General features: G+C 34.8%; 2 protein-coding genes across 9 annotated transcripts in view; one reads left to right on the top strand and one right to left on the bottom strand.

Annotated features, from left to right (window-relative positions):
* SGTB (small glutamine rich tetratricopeptide repeat co-chaperone beta) overlaps positions 1-9,591 on the top strand; it is a 49,135-nt gene extending 39,544 nt beyond the window's left edge. For 3 of the 4 annotated variants that reach the window (XM_073802160.1, XM_019929968.3, XM_033852906.2), the window contains 5 exons: positions 1,785-1,923; positions 2,026-2,088; positions 2,784-2,821; positions 3,763-3,846; positions 5,128-9,591. In XM_073802160.1, the coding sequence (XP_073658261.1) occupies positions 1,785-1,923; positions 2,026-2,088; positions 2,784-2,821; positions 3,763-3,846; positions 5,128-5,239 (436 nt within the window). In that variant the 3' untranslated portion in view covers positions 5,240-9,591. The remainder of the gene's footprint in view (positions 1-1,784; positions 1,924-2,025; positions 2,089-2,783; positions 2,822-3,762; positions 3,847-5,127) is intronic. The other variant, XM_019929969.3, reaches the window with a different exon arrangement.
* TRAPPC13 (trafficking protein particle complex subunit 13) overlaps positions 8,485-19,448 on the bottom strand; it is a 35,431-nt gene continuing 24,467 nt past the window's right edge. For 2 of the 5 annotated variants that reach the window (XM_019929964.3, XM_019929967.3), the window contains 6 exons: positions 17,286-17,303; positions 15,242-15,375; positions 13,550-13,748; positions 12,392-12,492; positions 10,048-10,198; positions 8,485-9,922 (listed from right to left, as the gene is read on the bottom strand). In XM_019929964.3, the coding sequence (XP_019785523.1) occupies positions 9,815-9,922; positions 10,048-10,198; positions 12,392-12,492; positions 13,550-13,748; positions 15,242-15,375; positions 17,286-17,303 (711 nt within the window). In that variant the 3' untranslated portion in view covers positions 8,485-9,814. The remainder of the gene's footprint in view (positions 9,923-10,047; positions 10,199-12,391; positions 12,493-13,549; positions 13,749-15,241; positions 15,376-17,285; positions 17,304-19,448) is intronic. The other 3 variants (XM_019929965.3, XM_004328549.4, XM_019929966.3) reach the window with 3 other exon arrangements.

The following is a 19,448-nucleotide window of genomic DNA, read 5'->3' as shown; positions in this document are numbered from 1 at the left end:
GGCTGCTGCAATAGCTTCTTAACTGGTCTCCCTGCCTTCACTTCACTCTCCCCAGAGAAGCCAGAGTGAGCTTTCTAAAGCATAAATCACATTATGTCATTCTGTTACAACCAGAGTAAAATCCAGACTCCAAACCACGGTCCTATAATATTCCCTGACGTCATCTCTTCCCACACTTTGTTTTCTGTGCTCCCTCCTCAACCTTTGTCCTGTTCCTTAAGCATACCAAGCTTGCAACGTTCTCAGGGCCTTGGTGCTTATTGTTGCTTCTATTTAGAATGTCTCTCCTCTAATTTTCATATGACTGCTTTCTTCTCATTGTTCAGGTCCTTTCAATATGGCTGCCTTTGAGCAGCTCCCCTATTCATTCTCTTTAAGATTACTGTTTTTTTATTTGCATGTTTATTGCTTATCCTCCCCTGTAGAATGAAACTTTCTTAAACTCAAGGACTTTTCCTTTTTCACTGAGGAATCTAAAATAGTGCCTGGTACCTAGTAGGATTCCAGGAAATATGTGTTGACTTAATTAAGTGAGGACTCTGATGAAGTATCTTTCATGGTTGACTGGTAGAAAACTAATTAGGTTCTGAGATTTTTTCTATGATTAGGCATTATATTTTATCTAGATCAGAAGTCTGTGAGATAAGTTGGCCAAGATAGAATTGGAGTAATTTGTTAAAAATAAACTTAGGAAAAAAACACTCTATACTGTCTCTTCATATATACCATTATTGTTTAGTTCTGAAGTAATATTCCAATAAATAAATTCTAACTAGGTGGAGGAAAACATTAAATTTAGTAACTAACTCTTTGACCTGTGCTTGGGATAATGTGTTATTGAAGTGTAAAGGTTGCTAATTTAGTTAGTTGTTTAACAACTAACATGTCTTATTCAGGAGTAGTTAGCTAATACCCCACAGCCTACTTTCATTTTTTATTTTTCATGGTAAATTGATATTTATTGTGGCTCAATGTCTCTGCCAAGAAGGAAGAAAGAAAGTGGGACATAGTGAAGGGCAAATCTAGTTCAGAGTTCTTTAAATGGTTTTAGCATCATGGAGTTATATGACCACAGAATTGTTAGCTCACATCTTTATGGAGCTTAATCATTCATAAAGCAAATTACTTTACATATTAGGCTTAAAAATGGAAGGGTATGTAAGGTTCACTTCTAATCATTAAGTTCTTTTAAAAAATTATTTTTATTAAAGTATAGTTGATTTACAGTGTTATGTTAGTTTCAGGTGTACAACAAAGTGATTCAGTTATACATATATACATATCTATTTTTTTTCAGATTCTTTTCCCTTTCTAATCATTAAGTTCTTGATTCATGTAGGACAGCCGAGGTTGTCACCAAGGAGAATGGAGAGAGTCCAGACTTACAGAATCTTGGAATTAGAAGGAAGTGATACTCCTGTGAGCCATAGTACGGTTGGCCCTTGAACAATGTGGGTGTTAGGGGTGCCAACCCTCTGCTCTCAAAAATCTGTGTATAACTTATAGGCAACCCTTTGTACCCGCAATTCCTCCACATCTGTGGTTCCTCTGTATCTGCAGATTTAACCAATCTCAGATCGTGTAGTACTTCTATATTTACTATTGAAAAAACTCCATGTATAAGTGGACCCATGCTGTTCAAGCCCTTGTTGTTCAGGGGGCAACTGTACAATGAATAAATATAGTGTAATCTGGATTCAAATTGAATGCAAGATAGATACTTGACTACATTTGTGGTGTCTTGATGTTCTTTAATCATATATCTTACACTGTATTCTTTTCAGGCTGGCCCTCACTGCCATGAATAAATTTGAAGAAGCAGTTACAAGTTATCAGAAGGCATTAGATCTTGATCCTGAAAATGATTCCTATAAGTCAAATCTGAAAATAGCAGAACAGAAGTTAAGAGAGGTATCTAGTCCTGTAAGTTACTAATGCCAAATGAGTGAAATATTTTGTCATTCACAATTTATTGTAATCAAATTGTAGTGTTTAGAGTAATTTTCATATATAATTGTTTTACAGACAGGAACTGGATTGAGTTTTGACATGGCCAGCTTAATAAATAATCCAGCCTTCATTAGTATGGTGAGTATATTTCCTTTTCTGCTTTGCTGGCTCTATTTTCCATTAGAACTATATAGTTCCAAACTTTTTAGAAACAAGTAAGAGAGCTTTTGTGATGGTGGTGGTAGGAGAGTGGTGATATAAAGCTATGGCTGAGGTTTTAACCTGCCCCTGTACTGCTTCGTGAAAAAGTCATGGGTGGACTTCAGGAAGCCCATGGATTCCCTGGAATTGTAGATGAAAATTTGTGTACATGTGGATATGTGCATTTTTCTAGGGAGAGAACGATATTTTTCATCAGATTGGCAAAGGGGTCTGCAAATCTACAAAAGGTTAAAAACCACCCTCTTACATGAAAGTGACCCTAGAAAGGTCTAGTAATCAGACTTCTAACAGGATTTTGGCTATTGTGGTTTCCTAAGCTCTTTTGGCTTTATTGATCTGATAGTAGGAAGTAAACTGCTGTCAATATCCTTAGTTTATAGTGTTTGTAATCTCTTTATCCTTGCGATGATGTATTTTTAATACCAATTTTTCTAGTACCTCCTCTTTTTTACATTCCCACTCACTTTGTATAGCACACTGAAACTCTAAAAAATGTTAGTATATACACGATTTAGCTTTCACTCCTCTGCTTAAAAAAAAGAAAGAAATCCTTGTTAAAGATCCCTAAATATTAACTGCCTTTAACGGGAGATGCCATTTTTCAATTCTAGGCAGCAAGTTTAATGCAGAATCCTCAAGTTCAACAGCTGTAAGTATATAGAAAGAGCATATTATGTTTCTCCCTTCCACTTGCCAGCCTCCTAATTTGAGCACAGTAGCTCCAAAATGATAAAACTGGCCCCAATGCCAGTCAGTTGGAACTTAAAGCCACACCCAATTGGCCTAACCTACACAATGTGGGTATATCTACCTGCTTTTCCTTGGCCGGTATCCTACGTGTTAAGAATATATGCCAATTCTTTTTAAGTGCTTTGACTCAGAAAAGAATAATAGACCATCAGTACTAGGGGTTATTTAGGTTTATGAGATTGGGTTTCCACTTGATATGCATAATGATTTTTGGGTTCTTATTGTGAAGAGTAGACAAAGATGCCAAAAACTGACTGACTCCACACAGAGTTGCCTTTTTTTTTTTTAAATTTAGTTTTGGCTGCGTTGGGTCTTCGTTGCTGTGCACGGGCTTTCTCTAGTGGTGAGCAGGGGCTACTCTTCTTTCTGGTGCACAGGCTTCTCATTGTGGTGGCTTCTATTGTGGCGGAGCACGGGTTCTAGGCACATGGGCTTCAGTAGTTGCAGCACGTGGGCTCAGTAGTTGCAGCCTGCGGGCCTTAGAGTGCACGGGCTTCAGTAGTTGTGGCACGTGGGCTCAGTAGTTGCAGTGCGTGGGCTCTAGGGTGTGCGGGCTTCAGTAGTTGTGGCTTGTGGGCTCTAGAGCACAGGCTCAGTAGTTGTGGTGCACGGGCTTAGATTCTCCCTGGCATGTGAGATCTTCCCAGACCAGGGCTCAAACCAGTGTCTCCTGCATTGGCAGGCAGATTCTTAACTACTGTGCCACCAGGGAAGTCCTGCCTTTTTTAAAAAAATTAACATTCTAAAAATATCAGTGAACCAATTTTTAAAAATATACTAATTTATTCCAGAAAAAAAAATATATGCCAATTTGAGTGATATATCTCTTGCCTACTCTAGAATGTCAGGAATGATGACAAATGCTATTGGGGGACCTGCTGCTGGAGTTGGGGGCCTAACTGACCTGTCTAGCCTCATCCAAGCGTAAGTATTATTTAAAATAGAAATAGTAAAAAAGTATTTTATATTTTACAGTTTGTCTCTAAGGTAAGGGGACCAAGGCTTTCTTTTTAAATTTTTATCTTTTATTGTTAGTATCAGTTACCTCATTAGCTATTAAATTTAAAAGTGGTTCATAAATTGAAATTTTCAGACTGAAGGGTAGGAATCCAGAAGATCTGGATCCAAGAAAAACTTTTTCAGCAGACTTGAATAGCTACTCAAGAATATATATGAATGTCAAATATTAACTTAAAGTAGGTATGAATTTAGGTACGTGTATATATTTAAAAATCATATATTGCATATATTAGTGTTCAGACAACTTAGGCAGCTGTTTTATTCAAACTCTGCAGTGCACTTCATTGCTAAGGGAACTCGTTTCATCTTCTCATTACTTGAACACATTACCTCCACCTCCATCCAAGTTGCATAAATTCTGTGCTTTTTGAGTCTGTGTGATGCTGTCACTGGAAATATTATATGAAGCAACAAGTATCATTTTCTGTTTGTGATCACAGCTGTGTAAACTCACTCGAAATATGGCATTTTTAGAGTGATCTTTAAGTGGCATGATTATAGTGATACCTAACACTTGCAGTTGGGAGGCACACACTCAGGAATTTGGATTAAATTTCTTTGCCTTTCCAAAAATCAGTTCTGTTGGGTGACTTCATAAGCATCCCAAAATGGGTGTGACACCTGTTGTATGAGAGACTAAGACTTGACTATAAGAACAAATACCCTGCATTATATTTGTGCACATACAATAAAAGCATACACTTTTTAGCCCTTTATTTATCTGTAGTTAAGCACTGGGTGGAGGGTGGATTTCACTTAATTCAGGAACTCACTTTTTTTTTTGCGGTACGTGGGCCTCTCACTGTCGTGGCCTCTCCCGTTGCGGAGCACAGGCTCTGGACACGCAGGCTCAGCGGCCATGGCTCACAGGCCCAGTCGCTCCGCGGCATGTGGGATCTTCCCGGACCAGGGCACGAACCCGCTCTCAACCACTGCACCACCAGGGAAGCCCTAAGAACTCACTTTTTAGCTTGGGTCTTTCATTTCTCATGAAGAACACTGCACTGTAGTAATACTATATGGAAGCACTAGTAAACTTGCAGATGCTAAAGTCATGAATCTAAAACTTGCTTTAATAGAAAAAGTTCCCTTTGGGTAGTACCCACATCTTCTGCAGTTCTTTTTGCATTGGTATTGTGTGATTGGAAATTCCCTAATTCATATAACTTTGCCTCTTTACTACAGGGGACAGCAGTTTGCTCAGCAGATACAGCAGCAGAATCCTGAACTTATAGAGCAACTTAGAAATCACATCCGGAGCAGGTCATTCAGCAGCAGTACTGAAGAACATTCCTGACTTGACCAGGGGCCCTAGCCCAGAATGCCAATGGCGATGGCTCTGAAGTGTTTGCTGTAGATAGTGGCCAAAACAAAAACAAACCTAAAAAATAAATCTGTCTAGACAATAGGTTTATCACAAACAGACTTGAACATAACATGATTCCTTCGTAAACAAGTGATCATCAGTAACCTTGTTAAGTGCCAGTACAGAACTTAACTGGACAGGGTTCCATTTTCAGATCTTCATCATATTTGTATACTAGATTTAATAGCAGAGTATATTTATTGAACAGTAAGGCTGTTTACTGGTGAATTCTCTAGCACCAAATTCCTGTAGGCAAACTTTTTGAAAGGGGAGATGACTAAGAGGAAAGGTTTCTCACGCTGATTTAGGGGAAATATACTTGCCACTGAGCAACATCTCTAGAGAGAAGAAATTCGTTACTGGGTTTAGCTTTGATAGTGCAATCAGTAATGAATAGATGATATGATATGGACCAGTACTATCTTTAATGCTGCTTGTTCTGTTGGGTGATGAAATCTTAAGAGTTGGTGGAAAGCAGTATTCAGTGTTGTTTAGAAAAGCAAAAAATAGATGCTGTGAATGTATAGAAAGTGAATGTAGGGTGCTCAGGTTTTTTGCGTAGTTCTTAACTAATCTTGCCTACAGTTTGGTATTGATAACATTAGCATGGCCACTTATGCTAAGTACATAATAAAATACATTTAGAAACCCTTAATGATACTGGTTAGGTCAGTTGTGTAACTATTCAGTTTAATTAGCACAATTTCCCCAGTGGTGACCTTACCATGGAAACTCTCAAATATATCTACATTTAAATAAACCAATGGCTTGGCCCTTAAGGATTTTCTAGGTGGCATTTAATTATGTGCCTGTAAACACTGATTTTTTTAAACTCGGTAATTATTTGATGGGTTATAAAAAGCATCTATCACTATCACTGCTTGTTCATGTTAATCCTCTGCTATAATTTGGCTTGGCATGTCGCTTTTATGCTTAACCTTAATTTGATGTAGCTTAAACGTAACAGGGGACTTGAAATATTTTATTGAAATTAGAATACATATTAGTGGAGAGACGTGGCACTAAGTATTAGTGGAATGGCTTTAACTATAGTGATGGATGAGACTGTTCTAATTCCAACTGGAATTTCTTTGGTTTGTTATTATGAAATTGGTAAGGTTGGCGGACACATAAATTTCACAAGTGTTGTGAGAGAAAACTGAAATAGAAAGTAATATAAAATTAAATCAGTAATACCGATGATGATCAGGGCTTTACTATAACTGTTCTCCTCAAAAGGCTAATTACTTGGTATTTTGAAGTTTAAAAGCCAACTTTCCCTTTTTTTCCTTTGTGAGATTAGAACAGTGGTTCTATAATTTCACTGTAAGAGTCACCTGGGGATTTGTTAAAAATGCAGATTCAGGGGCACACTTTTCAATTTTTATTTAGTAGGTCCTGTAATGAGGTCTGGGAATCACCATTTCAAATAGCACACCAAGTGGTTCTGATGTTGGTCCAAAGGACTCTTAATTTAATGCAACACTAGATTAAAGATTTCTCTCTTTTAGGCCAGCAGACACCTAACTGCCTGGGTTCAGGCTACAAGGAAGAGCTACATGAACCTACAGTTCTGGTCAGAGCAGAGCGGGACTTAAATCTAAGCTGAGCCTTCTGAATTAAGTCTCCTATATTGCATCTAAATCAACTTAAATTTTCATGAAGTTAAATTCAGATCCTGGTGTTCAAATGTTACACAGAATAAAGTACTAACTAATCATAGGAAAGTGATGACTGTGAAAAAAAAAAGCAAAGTTGATCCTTAATTAAAAGTTAGTCACTCTTGGGAATTCCCTGGCGGTCCAGTGGTTAAGGCTCAGTGCTTTCACTGCTGAGGGCCCAGGTTCAAATCCCTGGTCAGGGTATTAAGATCCCACAAGCTGTGCGGCACGGCCAAAAAAACCCCAAAAAACACTCTTATCCAGTGTTGAGTAAGAAAAGGTTCCTAGCATAACTATCTTGAGCATATTAAAAATGCTTTCAAATAAGTAAAATTGGTAAGCCTCTAACTGACTAGGAAAATAGAGAAAATATGAATCAACAGTATCAGAAGTCAAAGAGGGGATATCACTGCTGACCCTGTAGACATTAAAAAGATTATTAGAAAATACTATGACCAACTTTACATCCATGTATTTAACAACTTAGATGAAACAGACAAATTCCTTGTAAGATGCAAACTACCAAAGCTCACTGAAGAAATAAAGATATCCTCCGGAAAAGAAAGATACAGGCCCAGTTTCAATGGTGAATTCTACCAAACACTTAATACCAATTCTACACAATCTCTTCCAGAAAACAGAAGAGGAAACACTTCCCAACTCATTTTATTTCACCATTACTTTGATACCAAAATTGAAGACATTATAAGAAAAAACAGTTTAAAACAAATGTTTTGATTTACTAATATCTGTAGTTAAGGTAGCCATTCTTTTTACATGAAGTAATGCGAATTGGTGTATTCCATTTCATCCTTCTAGTTTGTTTCTCTTCTAATATACCATCCATAACAAATTAAACCTAGATAATCTGTCCACTTACCTGGATTTCCATTCTATTCAAGCCATTTTTGCTTTTTAAGTACTTTCATCACTTTGGAATTACTGCATTGCACGCTATTGCAAGAAGGTTTTGTGTAGCTGTATCGTGTTAGCTACTCTTAAAATGATAAACAGTGCTCCAAAAGTTACTTTGCTTGTCTGAAACAAGAGAGCATTAAAGTAAATCTTTATATACATTCTACTTAGGAAAAACTGACTTCCATTAACCACTTTTCATTATAGTAGCTGTAGCTGTTATGATGCTATGTAAAATTTACAATGTCCTTTTTACACAAATGACATTTCCACTTAATGTACCAAATTGTTTAGCTAATTTTTATAACATGGTTTAAACATCCTTTCTAAGATGACATTTTCTAACCTTTACTTAAAGAAGGAATATTATGTATCTAGGTATTGCTTATAAAAGGAGTCTTTGTAATTATAAGTCAAATTATATAGCAGATTCCAAGTGACCATTGTATGTTACTTTTAAAACTTGAAACAGAATGAAACAGAAGGTTCAGTCACGAGAAGATGCTTGAAAAGTTATCGCAGTACCCAGTGCAGTGGCTATAAAGTCTTATTTCATCATTTAATGAATTGTACTCATTTTGGAGGAAACACAGACTTCAATTTTATACTGCTTGCACTTTATTTTGCACAGACATTTCATTGATTACCTCTCCAATTTAAGGGCAAATCTCATTCTGAATATAGCTTTCATTTTGGACCAAACAGTTTGTCATGGCAATAAATAATTAATGCATTTAAGAAAAACCAACTTTTGTATTTGACTTTATGCACTCTTTACATGTAAGCAATTATATATACATCCTTGAATTTCAACTTAGCAAAATAAGTTTTATTTAACAGTATTAGCTTTTGTTTTCAAAATATTGAAACTTTTATTACATTCATGCTGTAAAGTTGTTTATAGTCTTAACTTTCTCATTGTTTTGTATATGGCATAAGTAAATTAGTGTGATTACATGCAGAGATAGAAAGTTTTGTAATATTAATACATGATGTAGAGTTCAAAAGCAAATATCAGAAGCTGGAAATCCTTTAATCCTTATGAAAATAAGTGGCTTATTTTTCAATGGGGAAAAAAAAAAACAGGACTTTTTTGGCTTAGAATTAGAAAATTATCAGACTTCTTAGTTAACAGAGTAATCAACAATTTAAGAAATAAAACCAATTCTGATCTGCTGTTAGTAACTGAAACTTAGACATGTGTGTTTGTATGTACACACAAACACAGATACCAATACGATAATTTTGAAAACAACTAGAAAAACTCATATTGTGTTAGCAAATACAAGATTACATGAGGACCACCCCGGTTATTTTAAACTTTTTTTATTGACTGACGGAAAAAACTGGGGTTAACGGAAATACTTCTAAGTAAAGTATGATAAGAATTCTAAAATTTTAAGAAACAACTGTATCTTCTAGATTGAGATCAGCAAACTACGGCCCGCAGACCAAATCTGGCCAGCTGTCTGTTTTTGTAAACGCTGCTGTGCAATTTTTGCCTACTGGCTGCTTTTGCACTGTAACAGCAGAGTTGAGCATTTTCAATAGAAACCACATGGACTGCAAGATCTAAAATATGTAGTATCTGACCCTTTACATGAAAAGTTTGCTGACCATTATTCAAGATACCTGCTAGGGACAAATGGCCTCAAATATAGAGCTTTTGGAGAACAAAGTCCAATGGTCATTTAAAATGAAACAAAATAGCATATGTGTGGAAAGTATACAAATGTTCATCTAGAATGTAACTCACAAGATAAAATCAGTAAATGGTTCTTTTCAAAACAAATATTTTAACTGTTTTACAGGAAAGAAATTTAAATAATATATACTTATTTTTACTGTTGACTTGATCATTTTACAAAAGTGACAAAAATACAGAAAGTTCTGGGAAACTCAATGACAAGCGTAACATTGGAAATTTTCTTCAGCTTTCCACTTTAATGGCCGAAGATACCACGCAGACTTGTGCGATGTCATCATATTCATATGTTCTCTTTAAGAACGTGTCTGTTAGTCTTAAGCCGGAGACACTCTATTGAGAGAAACATATAGACCTAAGTTTTCATTCATTGGTAATGACCAGAGAAAGAATGGATATAATAAATGACTATGGATTAATAGCCCCCAAATACCGAAATTATTGAAAAGAGAGCATACTTGCAGCCCCTGTACTGAAGACAGTAGAGTGAGGGCAAGGCAGAGAGAGGAACTTGGATGGAGCTTTCCAAGCTGTCTTCCTGAAATGCCACACCAGTGGATAGAACTGGTATTGCACATTTCCAAAACGAGATCCATCGTCCTTTCACTGCTGGAGGAATCAGAAAAACAGGAATAAATCTTGTTCCTTTCACAAAAAGGTACTGCAATATTTCTTCCACTATTGTGGGTGAATTTCTTTTCTGGATGTCCAACAGAAAACCAGGAACAAATGAAAAGCTATCATATTTTTATGTCACTTAAGGTAGAATCAGGAAAATGAAAGGAGATGGTGTCTTCTGGGATTTACAGTGACACTGAGACTAATCTGCCTGTCTGGGTGTAGTCTTTCTGGTTCTGTTATTGAACACTGGCTCCCTGGTGCTGATCTGTTAACAGTTTTGCCATTTCTCTGGAAGATGTCCAGACATCTGTGTCTAATCTTGTTGCTATGCATCCTTCCTATTTCTGTAGGGCACTCTACAGGAAAGAAAAAGATAAACTGAGTCTGGTCCAGTGCTTTTTCTATTTAATCTATGTTCCTTTACCATGCAGATAACATAGAAAATGGCAAGATTTCTAAGTAAAACTATTCAGATGTTCAATTAACACGAAAAGACTACCTCTGCTTATAATTGATACCACCAGTTCAACTTAAACTTAAGATAAAAAAAAAACTTTTAATGAAAGTATGCACATTGCTTTTAAAACCAAAACCAAAACCAAAAGGCTCATAATGAAAACGGTCTGCTACTCTACCACCATTCATGACTTGTTTTCAACTCTTTAAAGCTATTTTTTTCTCCTTGGAGTTGGCTCCACATTTTAAATACTTATTTAATTTTAAACTCAAACTTGATTTTTAGACATGTTGATTTAATGATATTTAGCTTTTATATGTCTCCATCTCCTGCCCCCGCCGAATTTGAAATGTTCACTGTGTGCCACAGACCAGTTTAGGTGCAATGCATGAATTTTCTCGTTACGTTTCACAAAACTCCGGTAAGTGTATGTTGTGTGTATGTGTCTTTGTGTGTTGGGGGAAGTCGAAATCCTATTTTTATAGATGAGGAAACTAAATATCTAAGAAGCAAGTGCTTTTTAGAAAACTTACTTGAATCGCCAAAAGGTAAAGTGAATACCCAAATAAACTTCTTTATTACAGCACTTTGTCATTTGGTCAATAACTGATTTGTTATAACTCAAAAATGCAAAACAAACCAAAAATCCAAAAGCACACCCTATATGCACAGGGTCTTTATCCTGTGTGTGTTGTCTACTGAGCTCCTATGATGTGGCAGGCACTGCATTTATAATGCTGGGTAAGACATGATCCCTTTTCTTGAATTATTCACAATTCAGTGAGGAAGAGACTAATGATTATAGCAATATATTAATACCACTAAAAAACTATATTACAATTTGCTATGACAGAGAAAAGGATGATTGTGCACGGGAGGGTCTAGGAAGCTTCACAGGGGAAGTAGGTATTTTTGTAATTCTGAAGGATGAATACTTATCTCCCTAATATAAAGTTGTAAGGGATATAGAATTAAAAAGGATTATACATTTGGACTAAGGATAGGGATTCATCATTGCAATATTATCAAAATGCCCCAATTAATAATACATACCAAGTAGTAATACAAGTAGTAGAAAAGTGATAGGACTGGGATTTAATCCTAGGTTTTTCTGGCTTCAAAGCCCTGTGCTCTCTGCTTCGCAATAGCTAGATTATACTCTATTATCAAAGCCCTGTTTTCCAATCTGGTTATCCCCTATATTAAATTCATAACCACTTCTAACTTTCTTAATACTTAAGATACAGGTCAGGTATAAGTATGGCTCAGAAAAATCTATCTTATTACAGTAAATCTATAATGTATTATTCCATAAGAAACTGCTAGTTCATGTTTTAGTAATCTGAAGTGTGTAAACGAGGAAAAGAACATGGACTTTGAAGTCAAATACACCTGGTTTCAGATTCTGATCCCATCTTTTCTAGCTCTCTGAGAGTGAATAAGCCACATCCTCTGAACTGGCTTTCTCTTGCAAAGAATGTGAATAATTAATACCTACCTCATAGGTACGGAAACAAAATACAAAAAATGCCTAATACAGTAGGACCTCTAAAATATGTAATATACAGCTACCAGATGAAGAACTTTACAGTATTCAATGTCAACGTCAGAGAAGACTATATGGCAAGAGGAAACTTACAAGGAGGTAGCATATTTAAAAGATTTTAAAATTCTCTCAAGTAGGTAAGGAAGAAAGGACATCCATCCACAAATACTGGCATTACCTGCAGTTTGTTATTTTACAAGTAATATGAAAAGGTTCTTCTAGGTTTACAGTATCTGGGATTGCCTCCAAAGACAACCTAACATCTCCATAACCTGGAGCCTACGAGAAAAAGCAATACAGTTAACATACATCTATTACAAAACCTTTCCATTTTAGTGAGGGTACCACAGTCATTCTAACTTCTTTTGCTGCTACTGCCTACAGCATAGCACTACAGACCCCGACTGTTTTTGTTATAATTACTCCATGTTTAGTAGAGTTAAAATGAATCTCACAGGTAAATAGTAAAGGAATTTCAGGGGGTCTGATCTTAAAGGGATACTTTTCCAAAGATACTGTAGCTTATACATACGCAACTCTTTGTAGGTAAAACAGGAAAAGGAAGGTCACTGAAATGATCCAAGAAGAAAATCATGTCTGTTCACAAGACACACTGGCAGGGACAGACAACAGAATCAACATGCCATGGCAGGATGATAGCTAATGGCTATATTTAAAAATAGGCCCAGTGATAATCTCTCTCTCTTTTTTTTTCAATTTTTACCTCAAACAGTAAAAGAAAAGTAAATTTTAGAATATATCACAGTAGGTGATATTCAGTATAAACAGATGATTCTGTAGTATATTCTCACTAGCACAAGAAAAAGAAGGCTGGTAGCTTATCCATACTCTCGGAGTAGAAATTAGGTAAAATATCCAACCTATGTTTACAAGATAATTTGAGTGGGACTCACCTGAGTTTCAGATGACCCACATTTTAAATATCTTTAAAAAAGGTATGAACTGAGTAGATAAATGTAGTATAAGCCCAAGAGTTCCAAGACATTGCAAGAGAAGAAAACTTTAATATAGTGGAAGTCAGATAACGGTGAGGACAAATTACCACAGGGGGAAACAACTGATATGCAGTTATTTTAATTTGGTAAAGTAAAAAACCATGTATAATGCATAAATTAACATTTGAAAATTTCCCATTCATATCAATACCAATTTTCTACCTAGATATCGGTGAAATTATTAGTCTTTTATTCTCCAGTAATATCAATGTCTTTTATAGTGCTCTGATTTTTAGTGACAGACCTAGGAAAATTTAAGTTGTTCTAACTATCTGCACACCATACACCAAAACCCCCATCAGTGTTTTTTCTAGACTCACCATTCTTTGAAGTTGGCTGGTCTGTAATCTTCCCCTTTCACCTAGATTTGTTTTCCATACTATATCCAATTTTCCAATTACCGTTACTCCCTTAATGATGCCTGCTTTTTCTGCAAACTCCTTCTTGGGTTTTAGGCAGTACAAGTACTGGCGTGTATCCATTGGCTGCAGATATGCTCTTGACCCAAATGTAGTTACACTGTGGGGTGGAGATAGAGATGGAAAAAATTCTCTAGAACCTTTTAGAAGAAAAACCATAGCTGTGATTGTTCCTCTGGACAGGAACCGAATGATTTACCATCTAAAGATCCAGAATACAACAGGTCGGTGGTTTCAACACAATGAAAAGGACTTGTACTGAGAGGACTTATTTTTCTTTATTTTTTTTCAGTTGATATGGAAAATCTTGAGATTCTTTATAATATAATGCAATATATTACCTGAAGCATTGGATATACATCGACTAACTGATAAAAAGCAATAGAAATCAGAACCTTAAGTATCCTGTCCCTTCTCTAAAATTATGAAAGCAAATAGTTTAGAATAAAAAGAAACATACCATTCTAAACTAATGATTTTTCAAAATTAATTAAAGATCAGGAAAAGAGTGGAAAATTATTGTTTTCCTCTGTGGGGGTATGAGAGGCTATGAATTTTACTGTAAGACCCATAATAAGTAAAAGTAAATTTTTCGTTCTTGATTATTAAAATCAGGTACTTTCTCCAGCTATTACCTTCTTATCCATATTAATATCAACCCTACATTTATTTATTCTTCTTTTTATAAATTACCTATAAAGATGTGTATTTCATTTTCATGAAAAATTAAATCATCTATTCCTATCCTCACTCTTTTTGATGTTAAGAGAATACTCCTTAAAACTCACTGCTTACTCTTACCCCTTCTAACTTCTCCATCATTTCTTACAATGCCTCAGTTTTATCATTTGCAGGATAAGGATGAAATGTTCCATATTTATCTCACTGAATTGTTATAAAAATTTAAAAGAATAAGTGCTTCAAGTACAAATGGCTAGGATCTTATTTTCATGTGAAGGGAGGGCTGAACAGGTGGACCATAGATTTTTAGGGCAGTGAAACTTTTATATTCTGCAGTCAGGATGGCTACGTGTCACCACATTTGTCAAAACCCACAGAATGCACAACACAAAGAGTGAACCCTAATGTAAACTATGGACTTCAGTTAATAATAAGTATCAGTATTAGTTCATCGATTGTAAAAAATGTGCCACATTGGGGGGCTTCCCTGGTGGCGCAGGGGTTGAGAGTCCACCTGCCGATGCAGGGGACGCGGGTGCGTGCCCCGGTCCAGGAAGATCCCACATGCCGCGGAGCGTCTGGGCCCGTGAGCCATGGCCGCTGAGCCTGCGCGTCTGGAGCCTGTGCTCCGCAACGGGAGAGGCCACAACAGTGAGAGGCCCGCGTACCGGAAAAAAAAAAAAAAAAAAAGTGCCACATTAAACAAGATGTAAATAACAGGGGATCCTGTAAGTGGGGAGGAGGGCATGTGGGAATGCTGTGTTTTCTAATCAATTTTTCTGTGAATTTAAAACTTCTCTAATAAAATAATGTCTATCCCTTAAAAAAAATTTTAAACCACCCAAGAGTAACAATGTTAGAAAAGTTCATATCTTTCAAAATAAAAGCAAACACTTCATAATCCATATTTACCATTCTCCAGCTTGGTTGACTGAATTTAATTCTGCTACGTTGTACATTATAGATGGCTCCAATGAAACTTTCTCCATAAACATGGGTGAGGTTGTAATGTTCTGAATCTGGGCTTCAAGAAATACTTCATCAGTCTGAAAATATGAAAGAAAAATCCACCAAAGTATGCTGGTGTTTAAAGTACTTTACCACCACAACAATATCTGATTTATATGAAGAAAAAACATTAACCACAAATGTGATTAGTTCATGCCTGCAAATCAAAGTTATCATAATTAATGCAAGAAAAGAAATTGTCCTCCTAACATAATTCACAGGGGCAAAGTCAAGTGTTAGTCAACTGGTAAGTTGTCAAACAATGGATGGGGGATAACTATAATATTTTTTGTATTGATATCCAAAAACGCTTAACTGGAATTTCATTTACATATATCTTAAATTTTCTAGTAAGTCATTAAAATGTGAAAATGCAATTTAGTATAATGAATTTACCTGTGCACCTATCATTTCAGAGATGTGTTAAGATAATTAGGTCTTTGTTATAATATTCCAGCATAATTTATTAATTTCAATTTTCATGTTACTTCAATTTAGATAGTATAGCAAATAATCTATTTTATAATCTTATAAGAATTTAACTTTTTAATTAAAGCACTTTTTTAAGTAGTCATTAGTGATTTCTTGGTTCATTGAAAATGTATATTTAGAGCAAAAATATATGTGAATTATACTTGAAATCTTTAAGTTTTTAAATCAAACAAAAGGTATTTTGTGGTCTTAGTGAGTTAGTGAAAACTGGTGCTATACAGCAGTATTTCAGTCAATGGGTAACTTACATATGTACTTTTACATAATATTTTAGATTCCCTAATTATTTACGTTAAACATTCTTCTTTTTATGCTATTTGGTTATTTTGGGGGGTATATATTGGAGGATAACAGAAAACTTGGCTCATTTTTGATAAAAACCTATACATAAAATGGTATACTAAGGATATTCTAGAATTATTTTATTCAGAAGTTTCATAGTAATATATATACAGAAATAAAGTAAACTATGACCAAAAATTTTTGGTACTTATGAGCTTTTTTAACACTAAATCCAGGAAAGTAGAAATCATTTGCAAAAATATAATGATGAAGTTATAATTTAATGTATTATTATCTAAAACAAAACAGATTCTTTAGTCCTTGGCACATGTGCTCTAATGAAAATAGAAATACGATTTATCAGTTTAAAAGAAGTACACATTCAAAGGCATTATTCTGTTACTTTTTCTCAAAAAAAAAATATCCCATCGATCCATTGCTTTAAAAAAAAAACCATAGACCCACATTTCAAATTTAAAAATGCAATTTCTGCATAAGTTTAGAAGAGCTTAGATAAAATGAAAGAAAAACAAGCTGCATAATGGAAAATTAAGCTAGTTTGAATAGTTAGCATGAAATAACTTGACATTTAAAAAATTAAGATAAGAATTCAGTGCTAAGGCAGTTGATGTTTTTATCATGTATATATTGTGTTATAAGCAAATGCTGCTTATATTAAATAGAAATTTGAAAATATGATTTTAGTCAATGTGGGAAAATTTAATTTTCTTCTGTTTACTGTTGTCAAAGGGCCATCTTTACCTGACCCAGACTTAAAACTAAAACCACTGCTCATTTGAAGATGAATTTCAACTACACAGTTTACTCAAAGAATTGAAGTATAGTAGGATATTTTATATTAAGAGGTTGAAAATCCCGAGGCTATTTTAAATAAGGTTAACACGACTCTTTTTAAAAATAGCTACAGGAAACACACTAAAAATAAGAATATAATTGTTTCAATATGCCAATTTAATCTTTGATGTATTTTTTCCCATAGAATAAGATGATCAATATAAAAAGTACAAATTATATACATATTTTTGAAGTCACTAAGTATATCCACAACTAACTTTGTTTTTCCACTATGTTTTGTAAAGAGAGATTAATTAGGCAGAGTCAAAAAGTGGTAAGTAAGAAAAGCATATAAATTTATAATAAAAAATCAAATTACCACAGAACTGAGGTCACTCTAATGGAAAAATAAAAAAGAAAAATTAGAAAAATCAGATTAAATGTTAAAGAAAAAGAATAACTAACTTTAAAATAAAATGCATTTCTGCATTTTTTTTAATTTACTAAACAAGACAGCATTAGTAAAACAAGGAAGTAAACAGAAAGTAATACAAAGAAATATGACAAATCATTCTTCTAAAAAGGTGAAACTGCTAAGGTTAAATGAATAGAGAAGAACACTATACGTGAATACTTAAACAGGAGCAAATATTCAAGGGCATATCTTGGGGGAGAGAGGTATATTCCATGCCTTTCTAGTTCTATAAATTCTTTACTCACTTTGTAACTTCTTCATAGATTACTTAGGTTGGGTATATACTATCTGCCACATTCAGAATAGATATACACTGTATAGCTTCTCTTAAATTTATCTAATAATGGAATCATTTTTTCAAGGAGGATCTTGGGTGATTACAGTTCCACTGATCACACTTCAGGGAATGCTGGGCTAGACCACTTCAGACAACCGAGAGTTAACAGATTTCACAGTTTGTCTTTTTTTCACATATATATTGCTAAAGCTACTTATTTACCAAGGGCCATCTCAAATGTCAGCTCTTTCATCAAACACATAGCTGGAAATCTTTTTCACCTATGTTCCCAGAGAATAAGTACACTTATGATCGGGGTGGGCGGGGATGCTTACACTGTATTTATGTCATGTCAGTCTCCTTCACTAGATCTAAGTACTGTGAGGACTGGGGAGATGTTCAGTTTATATTTATTTCTCTTCAGTACCTGGCATGGAGCTGTGACCAAAGGTTTGACACCTAGCTTCTAATGTCACCAATTTTTTTTTTTTTACAAGGCTTTCTTATATTAGAAGACTACAACAAAGTTTCTCACAAAACTTGTTTTCCTTTAGGTGATTCACACAGTATTAGAATTTTTAGAAGCAGCATAAAAAACATGTTTGAGACAAATGTGGGGCTAATAACAGTTGTTGTGTAAGGACTATGGCATAGTGTAATAAAAATAAACTACTGATATCAGTGTGGTTAACTAACTCCTACAATTTACCTGAATTTCCTAGATGGAGTCCATAGAATCTGCTTCATGTTACAGGCAGAACAGTATTTGTTTGCCTAATAGGTAATACCAAATATCTTAGAGAGATCCTAAATGCTATTTGTTCACTCCTCATTTTTAAAAAAATGTCTATTTTCAAAAGTTCAGAATTTTACTAAAATTTTTTAGCTGAAGTTTGTTGGCAAAGTTTAGACTAAAAATTATGTCTATACTTAATGTTAACTGAAAAAGCAAACAAAATTGTTACTATGATTATAAAAACAGAATATTATATATAAATGAGTAAAGACTGAAAGAGAATATGGGTTAATGAAGAACCAATTACTTTTTAGTGTGGTGGACTTGTGGGTTTTTTCCTTTCTTTTTGGGGAGTATATTACTTTTATGTTATTTATGGAATAACTAGCAATTTAAAAAACAATTTGCAACTCACTCTGAATATTGGTGTGATAAAACTACTTGACAAGTATCTTAATGTACCACCACACTTCAACAAAGAAAACCTGAAATAGTTTAATATGTGCCTTCCTATATGTGCCTTTAAACATCTAGTTATCTCCTTGATGAGACTGTATCCTCGCATCAAATACGTATACTCTTCACTACATTCTGTATGTTCCACTTGTATTTCCAACTCGGCTTGGAATGCCTTCACTGCTCTGACACTTAGACGTTTCTAACACCTATTCCTTCTAGACACTGATGCAGTTCTCTTTTCCTTTTCCATGAAGCTTCTTTAGACTACTCCAAAATCTCATCCCCTGAGTTCCTGTAGCACATCTTTTTGCGCCATGCTCTTTAATCTCACTATATACTATACTAGTTACTTTTGTTATTTTATGCACTTTTTTCGTTTCTCCTAATAGGTTTTTACTTTAAGGTTAGGTTCCTTATCTTAGATGTCTTAGCATGCCCAGCTGTGGTACAAACTTTATAGTGAATAAAAATTCAGATGCTGATGGTAAAAATATGTATCAAATTTGACATGTGACTACAAATTTCTGATCACCTGGTTTTGGAGTAATAGACAAAATTTTCATTTCAAAATACTGCATTTGAATATCTTTGAGTT

This window comes from Tursiops truncatus, chromosome 3 (genome assembly GCF_011762595.2).
Source record: "Tursiops truncatus isolate mTurTru1 chromosome 3, mTurTru1.mat.Y, whole genome shotgun sequence".
Lineage (NCBI taxonomy): Eukaryota > Metazoa > Chordata > Mammalia > Artiodactyla > Delphinidae > Tursiops > Tursiops truncatus.
This window is presented reverse-complemented; position numbering and strand designations above follow the sequence as displayed.